We start from the raw sequence: 17,237 nt of genomic DNA, 5'->3' as shown, positions 1-17,237 counted from the left end.
TGGGGGGCTGGCGGTCAGCACTACCACTCTTGACCCCAGAGGGGACGCTCCCCACTCTGGCAGTCTCACCTTGGCCACCAGGGTCTGGCTAAAATAAGGCCATTTGTTCTACCCCTTCTGTGCCCCCCCCCCCACTCCCCACCGCAGTCACATCACCAAGGCTTCTCCAACCTCCTCCCTGCTCCCTCACACTCCTTCCTGCCTCCTGCCTCCTGCACTTCCTAGCTTGGCCGCTCCTTCCCCTCCAGGAGCTCTGGTCTTCATGGTACAGCCCATCTTGGCCCAAGCCCCTGTCAGCAAATGGGCTCCAGGCGTGGGGTGAGTGTGGGTTCCGCCAAAGGCCCCCAGAGCCTCCTTCCAGATGTTTCTACCTTTTTTGTAGTGAACTGAGAGCAGGCGACTCATTTAAAATGATTTTGAAATTACAAAGCAAAAAGAGAAAAAGAAAAATCTACTGCCCTACTCTCTCACACCCAAATTCTTAAAAGCAGTCAAACTGTTTAAACAAAAAATTTAAAAACTCGCCAGATGTTTCAGGGACGCACCAGTGTGATCAATGAGTGAAAAACCAGTGATGGAGACTATTCATTCGAGGCCTGTTTTCCTCGTTGTGATAGAATCCTCGGTTGTTTGGATCAAATTGCTGCCAGACAAACTGTTTTCGGACAAAACAACTTTGGCTTGGGTCTCCTCACCTGTCTTCCCCAAGGGCTCGCCCTGCCATGCCCCCGGCCTGGCCCCCAGGCTGGGCTTGTCGGCCTGGGACCCAGGGGACCCAGCTGGGATGACTTAGCCTCCACCTTGCCTCCTCTGCCCCACTGGGACACACAGAGCAACCAAAGCATCAAATGTCAAAGGTCCCGTTTATTCCAGCAACCTGGAAAGAAAGTGTAAATTAAAAAAGAAACATTCATGCACTCAAATCCTTGAAGGGGAGGAGGGGACTCAGAGGGAGGGCCTGGGTGGGGGAGGGTGGCATGGGGGCGGGGGGGAGGAGGGAAGAGAGGGAGCCGGAGCCGCAGACTGGGAAAGAACTGGAGAGTCAGATCCATGAAAAGAAAGAGACGAGGGACATCAATAAAAAGGCGGAAAGAGTGAAGTATCAAAATCAGAGACCAACAAAGGAGAAAAGACACAGAGAGAAGCACTAGTAGAAATACGGGGGCAGAGAAGGAAAGCCTGGCGAAAAGGGAGGGAGAGGGGGAAAATGGAGGGGAGAGGGGGTTGAGAGAGGGCCCGACAGAGACAGAAAGCTGGAGGGACCCCCAGCGCCCCCGCGCGGGCAGCCAGAGCTCCCGCAGCCGCTAGGGGTCCCCCGCGGTGCTGATGACGTGGAAGAGGGTGACGTTGTAGAGCACCTGGTGGCCGTTGTTCCAGGTGTAAAGGGCTCGCTCCCGGGGGTTGTAATCCAGCATGGAGATGTGGGAGTACTGGTTGTGGAAGGGCACGTCCGTGTACTCGTAACTGGACGTGTTGGTGAAATAGGCGAAGTAGACCTTGGCCCCGGCCAGGTGGGAGTTGGTCACGTAGAGCACGCCGCAGATCATGAAGGCCTCCCCGGCGCTGCGCTTCGGGTAGCCGGTGTCCCAGGAGCGCACGACCTCGAGGGTGTGCGGGTCCAGCCGGCTGACCACGATGTTGCCCGCGTTCTGGTTGGTGGTGTACACGGCCCAGAGCCCGCTCTCGTCCACCATGAAGTCCATGTCCGAGAAGCCGCCCCAGGAGTAGGGGAAGGTGTTGTTGTAGCCGGCCCCGGGCAGGCTCCGCTGCACCAGCACCGAGCGCGAGCGAAAATGGTACTTCACCACCACGTTGCTCTGGTACTTGTTGTAGAAGAGGGAGCCGTTGTACACCACGTGGCCGGTGCCTGCCCACGGCTGCGGCAGCAGGTGCTGGATAAAGTTCTGGCCTTTGATGAAGTCCCCCAGGGTGCGGAACTCCAGGACCCGCCGGCCCTTGTAATAACCATCCATGTACCAGACCTACAAGAGAGCCGCTCGTCGCTGCCCCGCCGCCCCGGACCCAGCCGCCCAAAGGCCCCAGCAACCACCCGGGCATCACCCGAGGTCATCAGGGAGCCACAGTCACTAAGTGGTCAGGAGTCAGTCGTGGGATGCCCAATGGCTATTCCTGACTGGTCATAGTCCCAGGAATGACATCATTTGATCAGGAAACACCACTGGTCTGAAAACAGACACTTGTTACCCAAGGATCAGAGGAAGTCGCGGTCCATGGTGACTCGCGGGGCCCAGGAATTCACCACTCATTGGAGATAGGATGGTTAGTGGCCACTGGACAGGCCTGGGCTGACAAGGTCACTTGAATTCAGCCCTGTAGCCACAGGATGACCTCGCCTGCCAGCAGCGGCTCCTCTCCCATCGCCACCTATGGTCACCATGTCAGTTAGCAGGCGTGAGTGCCCCCCTGAGCACTGATGATTGGGCCAAGCGTTTTAAAAAACTTTCATGCCAACGCAATCATGACCATTTTGAAGGTACAGAGATTGAGGCTCAAAGACACTAAGGAACCTACCCAAGGTTCTCTAACTAAGAATTCGGGGGCAGCAGGATGCAAATCCAAGTCTGATTCCCAAACCCAAGCTCTTCACCACTTGGGTGAACCACCATAATCCCGGGGAGGCCAGTGATCCTAGTGAGACACTGGCTATTGACGACCTCTAGTCTGTGACACTCAGTGACGGCCTGGTGACCGGTGTCAGTCACTAGGATAGTCACTGGACAGTTAGTGGGTGGTTCCTGTGGGTCAGAGGTGATAGGCATTCGTGACCATAGAGACCACTGGAAGTCTGAAGGTGAACAGACTTGGTTATTCTCGGGGCTGGGAGGTCCTCCATCACCTGGTGGTTGCTAGACAGTAGAGGGCAGGGCCAAGGGCCCTGGAGATCCTAGGACACTTCAGGCTACAAGAGAGGCACTGGTGTGGAATTACTGGGCACCTGTGGGCAGCCACAGGTTGTCTCCCCCCGGGTCTGACCCTCAGAGTGGGCACAGTCACTCACCCGGCTATCCGCACTGGGGGCCATTGTGTCGGTCATCCAGGAGCCGAAGCGGGACCCCATGGCCCGAATGGTGATGGGGTTACTGACCCCAGTCAGCTTCCCACAACCTGGGAGGCAGGAACAGGGTAGATAAGGGTAAAGGACGGAGGGAGCCCAAGTGGAACAGGGCAAGGATCACGTGGTATGATCCAACTGGGAAGAGCTGGGACCAGGGTAAGGGGGGATCCAGAAACCTGATCCCAAGATGGAGTTAGGTTGCAGGTAAAGGGACTGGGAGTCAAGGGTCAGGGCCATTTCCAGTTTGGGAGTCTATTTTAGGCATTGGATAGAGAAGTCAAAGGTCAAAGCTGATAAGTTAGAGATCAAAACTATGTCCGGCTTTTGGGCCCCCAGGGGGTATTAGGGATGAGCATGGAGGTCAGGGGTCAAAGTCAAGGGTCAAGGCATACCCAGCTTCTGGGCGCAGGCATGGAGCCGCGCCTCCAGGGCCATCACCCGCTGCTGCAGGTCCTCGTAGCCGTAGGCGCCCATCTCCTCCTGGATGGCCGCAAGGCTGCTGGAGAGATTCCTCACCTCCTCCCGCAGGCGCACGATGGTGCGTGTGTCTGCCTTGTACTGCTCCAGGACTGAGCTCAAGGGCAACAGCTCCGACATCCTGTCCTTCAGCTCCTGCCCACCAAGAGGGAACCCTCACTGATCATAACCCCTGACCTTTGACCCAGCCTTTGACCTATAACTTCACCCACCTATCTCTGATGCACACCTGGCCCTTGACACTTGGTCCACAGTAGACCCTGGAGCCCAGCATACCCTTGGTCCTTCCCGGACATGACCCCACTCTCAGAACTAACGGACGCCGATCCCAATTCTTCCCGTGGCCTCTGACCCGACCCAGAAGGACCCACCTGGAAGCTCTTGGTTGAGAGGGACCCGTCGGCTGCCCGGAGTCGTGCGTCCAGGCTTCTCATGAGGGTCTCCATGCTGCGCACGTACTGGAGGTCGCGGTACGTCCGCAACTCAAGGACCTCCATGGACTGGGAGACGTTCTGGACCTAGGAGCTTGGGAACGTTAGGGAGAGCCAGGCTCCTGCCCTCCCCGAGCCCTGAGATGCCACAGATGAGGCCTGGTGGAGCTGGACGGAGGCCAATGGCCCCCAGTCAGTTCTTCACACAGCCGCCAGAGGGAGCTGTTTAAAAGGAAGACCCTGCGGGCCAGTCCTGCCTCCTCCCCATGTTCATCCACTGGCGACCACCAGCCCCTTTCCTCTCATGGACTCTAAGCTCCTTCCCTCCTCAGAGCCTTCCCACCTGTCGATTCCTCTACCTCGAGCGCTGCTTCCCCTCTTCTTGCCACGCTGGCTCGCTCATCCTTCCCGCCTCATCTCCAGCCTCACCTGCTCAGAGTGGCCTTCCCCGACCCCCTGCTTCCAGCAGCCCCCCATCCTTTCTCCCATCCTTTCTCCCTGGTTATCTTCTCCCCAGCTACACCTACCACCTGGAACATTCTTACTCATCTGCCTCCTTCCGGTGAGATCCTCACGGGCAGACCCAGTGTCTAGCTTGTCCCCAGCGAAATCCCCAGTGCCCAGCATTGGCCTAAATTAGATGCTCAGTAAGTGCTTTTCAGCTATGAATGAACTGAATTCCCTTGCCCTGTGTGCTTCTTGGGTTGGAGGGTGAGACGCCTCCCCAAGGAACACAAGACATTTTCCTCAGCAGGTGAGTCTGGGGAGCTGAAGAGCTGAGCAGGGCTTGTGTGGTGAGGCCCGAGATCACACATGGGAGACTCGGATGCGGTCTGTCCTGTCCCCACACAACCCTCAGCTTCTCCAAAGACGCCCCAAACAGATATTGACTAAAATATCCACGTGAAGGGGAGCCGGGTGATCCACCAGCTCTGAACAATCTGTATGGCTAGATCTAGCCCCCAGCTGGCCTAGATGGGGGCCGAAGGCAGGGTAGGAATTGGGAGATTTTCACGGTCTTCTGGGGAACCCGGAAAGTTCTTACCTTCTCCATCAGCTGCCGCAGCTCCCGGCTCCGACCATCGCGGGAGCAGGTGCTCTGTGCGGGGATCACAGCCGTGCAGATGCATTTCCCGTCGGGGGCCTGAGCCGAGGTGTACAGCTGCCAGCCTTCCTCTGGACTTTGGAAGAGGGTCTGTAGGGAAGTCAGGGGTCAGAGAGCAGGAACCCAATGGGGGAGTCACCCTGCCCGTGCTGGGGGAGAAAGAGGACCCAGGGAAATGACAGATGCCCTGGAATGTGCTGGACTATGTGCCGAATATCTGATGCGTGTGATCCCAATCCCTCCTCAAGGAAACCCATTTTACAGATGATGAGACTGAGGTACAGGCTGTTAAGGAACACGGCGAGGAACTGAGGGTTTCGAGCCCTTCCGCAAGACAGGAATTCATTCTCTTCCGCATGCTCACATCCACACAGCACTGCCTCCATAACTGTCAATAGGGCACAGACCCACTGGTATTGATCCCCAAACCTGGAACTCCGTCTCGGCTTTCCCAGAGCACTGTGAAACATGGATTCTGCAGACAACTCCGGGGCTGCTAAGTGCAACCCTACTGTTATTATCTCCCACCCCACCCCTGCTCCAGAGAAGCCCAGGTAAGATGATGGCCAAAGGGTGACAGAATCCTTATAGGGACTTCTAGGCCCTTGAAAAGAAAGCATCACGGCAGACTCCTACATTCAACTTCAGGTCAGTTTATAGGTTTAGAGGTTTAGATAATTCAGGGATCAATCATGGCTGTTGCCCAAGCCACACTCCTTGGAACACTGGCCATCTTTCCAGGCATGCGCAGTGAGCAAATAAACCCGGCATTGCTGGGTAAAACAAGTCCCTTTGATGCAGGACTTATCAGAGACCTTGAAGGCTAATGTGCATCAGGGAACTCCAAAATTTTCTACACCTACTAGAAAATACAAGTGCCCATTCTATGCCTGGCATAGGGTCTGGGATAGGGCTAGGAAGAGAGGAATGAAGACAATGTCTGGCCGCTGCCTGTGGATGGAGGAGGCAGACATCAAACAAGTAACCCCCCCAATACTTCCAGAACTACTCACGGCAGTGAATGCTGCAAAGAAAGTGCAAGGAGTAACATGGAGTCTTCCTCAGGCTGGGGATTGCAGAGGAGGTACCCCAGAGGAGGGACATTTGAGTTGAACTTGAGGGATGAGTGAACCAGGAGAAGGGGATAGGGGAAGGGACACTTTTGATAGCCCAAATTCAAATCAATATCTGGAGGTATTTAAGAAACATTGCTCAAAAAGCACTAATTAGGGTTGCCTGGGTGGCTCAGTGGGTTAAAGCCTCTGCCTTCGGCTCAGGTCACGATCTCAAGGTCCTGGGATAGGGCCCCGCATAGGGCTCTCTGCTCAGCGGGAAGCCTGCTTCCCCCTCTCTCTCTGCCTGCCTCTCTGCCTACCTGTGATCTCTCTCTCTGTCAAATAAATAAATCTTTAAAAAAAAGAAAGAAAGATAGAAACATTGTTCAAAAAGCACTGAGTAGGGACGCCTGGGTGGCTCAGTGAGTTAAGCCTCTGCCTTTGGCTCAGGTCATGATCACAGGGTCCTGGGATCGAGCCCCGCGTCAGGCTCTCTGCTCAGCGGGGAGGCTGCTTCCTTCTCTCTCTCTTCCTGCCTCTCTGTCTACTTGTGATCTCTCTCTCTCTCTCTCTCTCTCTCTCTCTGTCAAATTAAAAAAAAAAAAGAAAAGCACTGAGTAATCACTGGATGGAACATGGTGGGCCCCCAGAGCCGGCCCCCTTGAACTTCCCCAGAACATTCTGGACTTAGTCATAAGTCTCAATCTTTTCGTTTTTATCAGGGCATAATGGTCTCCTTTGTTCAGGAAATATTTGGTAAGTTCCTACTGTGTGTCAGGCTCTATTGTGGACACTGAAAACACAGCAGTAAACAAAATGCGCAAACACAAAAGTTCTAGAAGCTTACGTTAGACAAAGACAGAAATAGACAAGTAAATGCCAAATATTTAAAGGGTGATGAGTGCCACAGAGAAAAGTAATATAGGGAAGTAATGATGGGGGGGGGTGGTGCTGTGGTTGGGGGTTGCAATTTTAAGGTGGCCTGGGAGGGCCTCCAAGAAAGTGTCATTTGAGTCAAGGTGAGGGATGAGCCATGCAGATACCTAGGCATGTTCCAGGCAGAGATAAAAGCAGGTGCAAAGGCCCTGAGGCAGTACCATGCCTGGTATGTTAAGGAAACCTGGGAAAGGCTGGCATGGCTGGAGGAGGGAGAAAGGTAGTGGGGCAGAGGGAGGGAACAGGACAGCTTGTGAGGGACCTGTGGGCTATTGGAAGAACTTCACAGTTTTTCCTGAGGGAGGTGGGAACCACAGATGCTTTCCGAACAAGGAGGGAGGTCACCAGATTCAGGTGCTCACCGGCGCCCCCTGGAGGCTATGGGGGGGACAGGCTGGGGAGCAAGAACAAGACCAGGGCCAATGAGACCACATAGGTCCAGGTGAACAGGATGGGTGGTGGCTGTAGAGGTGGGCAATGGAAAATTCTGGTCCTAACCAGGATGTGTTCCTACATACCTGGAAGAAATTTTGATAAAACCCAAGTGTTTTACAGAGAAACAAAGCCCCACAATAATTGTTCATTTGGACAGCTGTTAACTGATTGCCCCACAGAAGATGTTCCCATGAGCTGTAGCAGAGATAAGCCAGGCTGTGAGTTATGAGCAATGCTGGAGATGCCAGCTATTAGCGCACCTTTTTTTTTTCTCTTCCACTCAATAAAGTCTTTTTTTAAAGCTGATTGTAATGTGAGCAACTGATATAATTGTACAGATGAGCTTGACTCCTCCACTAATTTATAAGGGAAACAAACCATTCATAAACACCATCTGAAATTATTGTAATTAGTCATTCTTTGTGCCTTGGGTTCACCCTCTTGAAGTTGGGGAGATCCCCCTTTTTACCAGTCCACGTCTCCTCCATGGAGCAATGAAGTCACCCACTTTCCCAGCCTTTCTCGCACACAGGGATGATACAGGTAGAGCCAACACTCGTGGCTCCCCAGGCCTTCAGTGCAGCAGGCCCCCCGCCCACCCCCCAGCAGTCCCCAACAGTGCCACATAGAAGTTAGTGATAGATGTCAGCTGCCCTCTCACCTCTCCGGTAGGAAGGCTCTGATGGGCCTGCTGCAGACAATTCTCCAGGGGATCCCACTGGGAGCTGTGCTCCAGGTGCCCATGGTGGTGCCCTCCTCCTTAGCTCGCTCTGCATGGGGGTCCTTCACTTCCCCAATCGGTTCCTGGTGGTATCACCTCCTAAGTGGGTACTTGCACTCAACCCCCTCCACTAGCTCTGCTTCTGAGGGAGTCTCACCTAAGACAAGAAGGGGGGACCCAAGAACGCCTTCCGCCTCAATTCCAGCAGAATGTGAGACTAGCTTTGTCTCTTTTCATCACAAATCCGGTTCTTTAAAACAAAACAAAACAAAGAAGTTGGCGCCTAAGCACCCCCATCCGTGTTCCCTTGGCTCTGATCTCCAAGCAATTTGGACAGAACCCCCTCCCCCCACCCAAGATTCTCATTTGTGCAGAGACAATGCAGTCCAGTTCAACATAATTAACATCTCCTTTCTACAATTCCTAGTGTAGCAAACAAGCCATTTTCTCTCAACATACGAAATATTGAATTGTAAAAGAGAACCAAGATTTAAGTGGCAAGGAGAGAAGGCCTCCACGGCTTTCCTAAAATAATTGTCTGCGTTGGACGCACCTCGCTGAAGTGTTCTCTGCAGCAGTGTAATTAAATGCCTGGGGCTTGGCTGCCAAATCTGAGCACAGCAGAGATCCCCGAGTTTCGCCTGGCAGGTTCAAGTTCAAATACACAATCAAGTTCACGTCCCCGGGAACCACTGGAAATGTCCTGAAAGGCTCCCTCTTGAAGAGTGCAAATGCGAGCTCTCTAACTGGGTTTAGCTTGGAACCTCGGTCATGAACTCTTGGAGGTAACAGTCCTAGGGACAGAGAATGGCCCATCTTAAGAAAAATGCTTTTAACAGCAGGTGCAAGAACCCAGGAACTGTCCAGGTACAGAAACCTGCGATCAGGTGGCCTGTCTCACCTCAGAAGTGGCAAATGTACTGGCAAAGCCAGCTGCTCTCTTGGCTGAGCTGCTGGTTCTGAGTTTGATATTCCTGCTAATGGGCTCTAAGCGGGTAAGCTCTGAGCTCAAGTAGCTGTTTCTCAAATTGTCTTTTCTGGCTGGGATTTCTTTCAAATACTTTTGCTGAGGATGATGCCCCAATTAAGCAGCAGTCCCCGTAACAGGTCCAGGACTGACACACAGGAAAAATTGTTCTCACTGTCACACCTGGAATCATCACCTCAGCCTCCAGCATTGCCACCTCCCTCTTGGTTCCAACACAGTCCCTGGTTCCTTCAGGGGCGGGGAGTGGGGGACAGCTATAGAACCTCAGGGAAGCCACCCGTGGAGAACTGGCCATCCGGGGTTAGCCAGCAGGAAGAGAGCGAGCGGCTGCCTCTTAATAAGACAAGGATATTATTGCATTTGAGGCCGGGTAATTTAATCAGGAGGCAGAAGTGGCTTGGAGCTTATGTATTTATTTGTACCCTGCCCTGTTCCAGAGGACTCCAAGTGGTTTACAAGGATATGTAAACTACCACACGATAGCTTCAAATAGATAGCTGAGAAGGAATTCGATGTTTCTGGACGGCAGTCTGCCAATCCCGAGCCAAAGCCTCAAGGTTCCTGCATTTGCATTTAACCCAGCCAATCCCAGAGGAAGAATTTAGCCCAGGGGAATCGTGTGGACCAGCATGCAAGTGTTACAAGGATGCTCATTTAAAGCACTGTTTCAAATTGGACCACTGGAATTTCCCCCCTGCAGTGTTGGAGGGTAGGGGGCTTTTGCACATGCACAGCAGGGAATACTATGCAGCCATGAAAAGGGGAGTTTAGTGGCGATTTTTATTGTCATCTTCAGATTGGTCTTATCTTCTAAATTTCTTGATCCTTTAAAATTTTTTTTTTTTTTTTTTTTGCAAGGGAGACAAGGAAGGAAGGGAAAAGTGGGGACATTGAGCCAGAAATTAGGCTAAGAACAACTCATCCCTTTAAAACCCGAACAACCAGCATATGGTCAGGCCATAAATTTGGCTCCAAGTTCCTTAGCAGCCAACTCAAAAAGGAAAAGCTGGTCATTTATGCGGCTCCCAGTGTCCCGAAACAAAACGCGCCAGATGCTCAGGGGCTGGCTTCCCTATTTTCGGTACCGAGAACAGGCAAGGATCTCTCCCACGATCCTCCCAAAAAGGAGTCCCTGTGATGTCACCAGCATCTCTCCCGGCAACACTCTTATCCCGGGTGGTGGGGGGAGGGGCAAAACAGGTGACGGGGATGAAGAGGCACAATATTCCAGTTATAAAATAAATAAGTCACAGGGATGAAAAGCACAGCATAGGGAACGTAGTTGATCTATTGTAACAACGTCATATGGAGACAGATGGTGACTATACTTCTCATCGTGAGCCCTGCATAAAGTATACAATTATCAAATCACTATGTTGTACACCTGAAACTAATACCACATTATATATTTTTTCAATTAAACAAATGTATGCCACGGGATACCTGGGAGGCTCAGTCAGTGAAGCGTCTGCCTTCGGCTCAGTTCATGGTCCCAGGGTGCTGGGTTCGAGCCCTATGGCAGGCTCTGTGCTCGGCAGGGAGCCTGCTTCTCCCTCTCCCTCTGCCCCTCCCCACTGCCCGTGCTCATGTGTGTGCAAGCCCTCTCATTCTCTCTCACAAATAAATAAATAAAATCTTGGGGGGGGGGTGCTTCTGACAGAAACAACTCATTTCCTTTAGATGTTTCTCACTCCTACTCAGATGGTAGAGCAGAGTCTGGGGGTCGGGCTGTCTGGGTTTAGGTCCTGGCTTGGCCACTGACTCGTCCTCTTTCTGGAGCAAGTTACTTCATCTCTGATGAGAGTCCCGTGGAGCTGTGGCTGAGGCCATGGGATGAGGAACAGCCGCAAAAAGCCAATGTTGGAGAGGAGTTAGCCCTGTGGAAGATGAGAGATGCTTCCTCTGTCTTCAGCCCCATGTGGCTCAGTTGGCTCCCTGTCCTGGAGGGGAGTCCTGTCTCATCTTGGCCAGCTGGCAATCAACAAGTCTACACTGCTGGTCCTTGTCTCTGGTCCATCCTTGGGTCTTCCTGAAACACCTGCTTTTCCCACCTCTAGGTCTTTGCCCTGGCTGCACCCTCTGCCATGAAGACTCTTGTCCCATCTCATGGCAGGGCTAACCCTTCCCATTCCTGGGGGCTCTTGCATAAATATCTCTTCCAAAACCAGCCATAAGTAGGTAATTGGCAGGTATTGTCATTCGGGCCTTTGACAGGGGAAGAAACTGGGGCAGAGGGTTCAGATCTCCAGTCTACACCTCCATGCCTTCCCTTCCCAGCACTGCTTCAAGGCCTGATCACAGCGGCCGTTAGGACCTCACGGGGTGGCCACTGGCTCCGCCTGCCTGCCTCTGCCCCTATCTGCTTGGCTCACCGACCACATTCCTTGGGGCCTAGCATGCTGAATGTTTGTTGAATGAATGACTGGACCCTGGGTGGCCGGGGGGGACAGAGAGCAAAGCCCTTGACAGAGCCACCATGCGTTTCCCGTTCCGCCACCGAAATAGCTTTTGTCTGTCCTCAGAAAGAATCAGAGATTGTGTGGTATCAGGCTGGAGACAGGCACCCGGCAGGCTCAGAAGTGGTCACAGCTTCTCCCTGACTGCAGGGACGGCAGAAGGGCCGTGATGAATACTCAGGGACATGTCTGCCACATCTGAGCCATGACAGGGGCCGTGTCCCTTCGGAGGGCTTGAGATAACACCAGTCTGCTCCTGTCAGACCTCGAGATATTGGGCAAATGCCCCCCTGAGTGATAAGCTTGACAGGTTTTAAAGACAGTTATCAGCTCACCTGTGCCTCCAGAGCCTAAGCCCCTGGGGCTTTTCCTGAGACAGCCTGTGACTGGGGGCAACTGTGAGCCCATCATTCATTCATTCATTCCCTCCTTCCCATCTTGCCCCAAGCGGCTATTCAGGCCAGTAGTGCAGCACAACCTTCTACCGTCTGAAGCCACCCACGTCTTGGGGACAGAAGACCCGGAGCGCTTGAGCCCCAGGCAAAGCCAGGACTAATGTTCCAGGATGTCTTAGTCTCTGCCATCACAGTGCCAATGGGGACCAGTAATCAATGACTCCGACTCTCTTGGGAAATGCAGGAAGAGACCCAGGTCGTTCAGTCCGACTGACCTCTGCCACTCAAGTCCAAGGACGGTGTGGGGAAGGCTTGCCTTGTACAGGTATTTACACACTCAGTCCACTCCATCAGAGTGTGGCCTACACTGCATTAGAACCACCAGGAATTCCTGCAGACAGCCCTAAAAGTAGGGTGTATGGGCAGGGGTTTGCATGAAGGCCATGGATTCTCATAGCAGGGTCACGTCGGTCATCACTCAAGCTTGCATTGAGGAAGAGCAAGTCCCCACCATCCCCACCCATAACACTCGAGGACACCCCATTTGAGAACTTTTGGGGTGGGAACAAACCTTCTCCTGAGCCTGCTGATTCTCCCGGGCCTCCTTTCATGTCCTCTATGACTCCTGAGCTCTTTATCACCCCAGGGCCTTTGAACTTGCTGCTCACCACACAGTTGTCCAGGTGAACCATAATGCGGGCCTCCCCAGGGTAGATGCAATTGGGACAGGGAGGCCCGAGCTCAGGATCTGCTGAGGGGCCAGACCCGGGTGGAAGGAAAGAGGAGGAAGATGAACGATAGGGTGGGTGGACGGGGGTGTCATTTACTGAGATGGAGAAGGCTGGAGGAGGGGCCTGTGGCAGACCAAGGGGCAGGTGGGGGGATGGAAATCCAGGGTCCAGCCTGACACGTGCATCTGGGGGCCGCCTGCAGAGAGCTGGGATTTAAAGTCACAGAACGGATGAAGGAAAGGAGCAGACACCGAGCACCCCCACCAAGGCCTCATATTTTATTTAACACCCATAGAGCTTGCCCTTTGCTATGGACTGAAAGTCTCTGTCTCCCCAAAATTCGTCTGTTGAAACCCCACCCCCAACGTGATGGCATTTGAAGGTGAGTCCTCTGGGAGCAAGAGCAAGCAGAGAGCTCCCTCTCTCCTCCTCCTCCCGAGGACACAGCGAGAGGGCGTGGTTTGCGAGCCCGGAATCCGGAATCCAGTTCTCTTCAGACACTGAATCCGCCCGCACACACCTCGATAGACCCTGTAGCCTCCAGGACTGTGAGAAACCGCGGTTGGCTGCTCAAGCCCCTCCATCTGTACCCGTGTGTTCTAGAGCCCACACAGACTAAGGCACTAAGCTGCTTTACATGCCAAGCCCTCACGGCCTCCCCTGGCGCAGCGAGGTGGGTACCAACACTAGCTCCGTTTTACAGAGGGGGAAACTGAGGCACAGAGAGGCACGTCCGTTGTCCCAACCCACGCTGTGGATAAGTATCCAAGCCAGGATTTGGACCCTGACCTGTGAGACTCTTAAATCCTTGAATCCTCAAATCCAGAGTCTCAAATCTTAGCCACGATGCTCAGGGGAAAAGAGTCTCTCCCTCCGCGGAAGCTTGGCCTCAAGACTTGCAGCTCTGATCCACTCTTCCCCGAAAAGCCCGAGCTGGCTTTTGACATGTCACTTCCACATTGAACCTTTTGTGGCTCTAGGTGCCCTCCGCCTAAAGCCAGTCATTAGTCCTACCCTGAGGAGCCCAGCTAAATTCTGAGCCTCCCCACTTGCCTGTCTCTGCCCCACAGTTATTTTAGTTTCCTTTTCCTGCCCCTGGATGTTCCTCTGTACTCTGTTCTTTGCTTAGGACACCCCCCCCCCTTCACATGGGGAAAACCTGCTAGGGCCTTCAGAGAGTGGGGTGTTCTGGTTTCAATGCTTTAAATGGCATTTTTAAAAAAAGATTTTATTTATTTATTTGGCAGAGAGAGAGGAACACATGCAGGGGGAGCCAGAGAGGGAGAAGCAAGCTTCCCGTTGAGTAGAGAGCCCAACACAGGGCTCGATCCCAGGACCCTGGGAGCATGACCTGATCTAAAGGCAGATGTTTAATGACTGAGCCACCCAGGCACCCTTTTAAATGGCATTTTTAGTATTGCCCACACAAGACATACACACACAGAGTCCTGTGACCATGAGACAAGCCCGTTCTATGCAGAGAAGTCCCTCAGCATCATTAAAGTGGTAGTAGTAATAATAATAACAACTAATAATAGCATCATCATCATTATCAGTAAAGCTGACATCAATGGCATACATCCTGTGAGCCAGACCCTATTCTGGGTGTTTTTGCAGCTAATTTTTCACCAATCCTCCTAAGAACCCTGCGCAGTCGAACCAAAATAAATGTTCAAGTCCTGGATATGCGGCTACCCCTTGTGAGTTCCGAAGCTGATCGCTTAGCCTCTGTCATTTGTAAAAAGGATATCAAGACTGTCCTCTGCTCCCCAAATGCGCACACACACTTAGGTGTAAGCTGCTGGACAGCTCCCCCTTGCTCTGTATGGTTGGGAACTACATTTCCCACACTGCCTTGCTCTCTGGCTTCCAGGAAGGTCCAGCCAATGCCAATGGAAGGCATTTGAGGAAGACCTGAGGGTGGGACAAAGGGAAAAGCAGGGGTATTTCCCCCCTTGTTGTGTCTTGTGTTCTGGCCTATCTACATCCCCTCTGTGGCTTCAGCTTTCACTAATAGTTCCACTCCTGGGCTCTGTACCACCTTTTCTATCTGACCCCAGATACAGGGGTCAGGCTCTCTGCTGTTGCTAATCTCTGGGTTTCATCTCCAATTCTTGTTTAGTTTTATATCTCTTCCATCATCTTTGTATCCAGTTCCCCAAATTAAAATCCCTACAGTTCCTCAAAGAGATGTTTCTTTAGTCAGACCCTGAAGGAAACAGTAGCTGCTCAATAAATGCATGCGCACAGACAGGGAGCTCTAGAGTTTGCACAGCACAGGCTGGTTTCAGTCCAAATTCCAATCTGTTCCTTCCTGTGCGACTTGTGGCAAGTAGCTTAACCCCTCTGTGCCTTTTTTTTTTTAATATTTTTTAAAGATTTTATTTATTTATTTGACAGACAGAGATCACAAGTAGGCAGAGAGGCAGGCAGAGAGAGAGGAAGGGAAGCAGGCTCCCTGCTGAGCAGAGAGCCCAACGAGGGGCTCGATCCCAGGACCCTGGGATCATGACCTGAGCTGAAGGCAGAGACTTTAACCCAGTGAGCCACCCAGGCACCCCATCTCTGTGCCTTTCTTAACCTTTCTGCTTTCTCATCTAGAAGCTGTGGTTGTAACAGCCAGACTTCACTCAGTTGTCCTCAGGTTGAGGAGTTAGAACATGTCAGGAGTCAACTGTAGCGCCCAGCACACTGCATGCTCAGTCAGGAGGACCTTTTCTAGCAACCTGGAACCACCGATGTTCTAGAATAGTTCCATGTCCCCTGCTAACTTTTTCTAAATCATTTTTTTATTCTGGAATAACTTTAGACTTACAGAAAAGTTGTGAAGATCGGATGGAGAGCTCCCATATGCCCTCCACCCAATTTCCCCTGTTGATAACATCTTACATGCCCTGGTACCCTTGTCACAACTAAGAAAGCAACACTGGTGCACCACTATGACGAAATTTCAGATTTTATGGGATTTCCCCAGGTTTTCCACCAATGTCCTTTTCCTGGTCCAGAGTCCCATCCAGAATCCCACGTTGCGTTTAGTCCCCACATCTCCTTCATCTTCCTCTCACGTCTGTGATCGTTTCTTGGTCTTTCCTTTCTCAGGACCTTGGCAGTTTTTAGGACTAGTGGTCAAGGACTTTGCACATGCCCCACTGGCTTTGAAGGGCAGGAACCAGGTCTTAATTTCTCCCCGCAGTTCCCTGGCACACCGCCCAATGCCTAGCACACAGTGGCTGCTTCACAGACACTTCCTCCTAACTGAATGAATACATGAATGGCAATCATTTATTTCTTTATTCTCCCACACCCCGTGTTCTGTAGGCATCCCTGCCAGAGGCTAGATCTAGAAAAGTTCACAGTGAAATAAAAGCTCTTCTCTTTTCAGAAGGGTTCCTTTTTGATCCTTTCTTTGTAGACATCAAGGATTCATTTCTTTAATATTTAGGGGTTTTTGTACCAAAGAGAAGCAGCTACATTTGCATCAGACATCTCATTTTTCAAGGCAAGGGAGAGAGATCTTTCCTGCAAGATGGGTTTCTTCCTTCCCCAAGCTGTCACTTGATTTCTCTGCCTCTCCCTCCCCAGCCTTTGGGCCGCTGGCAGGGGCAGAGTGGGGGTTTGGGGCTCTGGAATCATCCATACTTTGATGTCCTCTCTGTCACAGCCCAAGGAAGCTTAATTAGAACTCCACAAAGTTGCCGAGACCAAACCAGCCTCAGGAACTGGTGCAGGAGCCTGGCTGGTGACGGAGATGAATTAGAAGCTTTATTTCCCATCCCTCTGAATGGCTCAATATTTGCCACGGGGACTTGGAGACCTGCCTTTGGGTACACAGAGTGTGCCCTCTTTCTAACATTAGCAGGTCAGAAATGGGAACTCCCTTTAGCCATGCAAGCCTGCAGGTCTGGCTGCTTTTTATTTCTCAGCCCTGGCAGGGGATGCTGAATGCAGGGACGTGAGAAAAATGCCCCTGTCGAGGTCAATCCCCACCCCCCCTCCACAGTCCCCACTGTTGGAAGACACTGGCCCGGGTTTAATCTCTCGCCTGAAGTTTGTCAGAAGTAAAAATGAGCCTGGGTGAGCTTTTCCGACACTTCCCTCGACTTACAGGAATTCAATTTCTAGACTGGGCATAAATTTGCAGCCATCAGCGCCCGCGGTGGGGGCTGGGGCTGGGCATATTGGCCGGGGATGGATTTCTGAAATCAATCCGTCGGCATGTGGAAAAGGTCGTCATGGGGGAAATTTATCTTCCGTGGCTGGCTGAGGCATTTCACGCCGATAGCCAGGGACGCCCCTGCACAAAATGGAGGTGTTTGCTGCGAGGTTCCCAGATGGGGGCTGGAGGGAGGAAACCTTGAAGGCTGGAGAGTGTGGTCAGGAGGTGACAGGAGACCAACCTGCTGGCTAATAACTCACAGGGACAGCCAGCAG

At 52.4% G+C, this 17,237-nt stretch overlaps 1 protein-coding gene across 2 annotated transcripts in view; it reads right to left on the bottom strand.

Moving 5' to 3' along the window:
- Window positions 1-844: 844 nt before the first annotated feature.
- The window catches only part of OLFM2 (olfactomedin 2), a 59,659-nt gene continuing 43,266 nt past the window's right edge, over window positions 845-17,237 (bottom strand). For both annotated transcript variants that reach the window (XM_082732089.1, XM_082732088.1), the window contains exons 2-6: window positions 5,030-5,179; window positions 3,925-4,071; window positions 3,469-3,688; window positions 3,020-3,126; window positions 845-1,982 (exon numbers count right to left, since the gene is read on the bottom strand). In XM_082732089.1, coding sequence (XP_082588215.1) covers window positions 1,305-1,982; window positions 3,020-3,126; window positions 3,469-3,688; window positions 3,925-4,071; window positions 5,030-5,179 — 1,302 coding nt within the window. In that variant the 3' untranslated portion in view covers window positions 845-1,304. The remainder of the gene's footprint in view (window positions 1,983-3,019; window positions 3,127-3,468; window positions 3,689-3,924; window positions 4,072-5,029; window positions 5,180-17,237) is intronic.

The sequence above is a fragment of the Mustela nivalis genome (genome assembly GCF_964662115.1).
Source record: "Mustela nivalis genome assembly, chromosome: 1".
In the NCBI taxonomy this organism is placed as follows: domain Eukaryota; kingdom Metazoa; phylum Chordata; class Mammalia; order Carnivora; family Mustelidae; genus Mustela; species Mustela nivalis.
The sequence above is the reverse complement of the archived record's forward strand: the minus strand, read 5'-3'. Positions and strand labels throughout refer to the sequence as shown.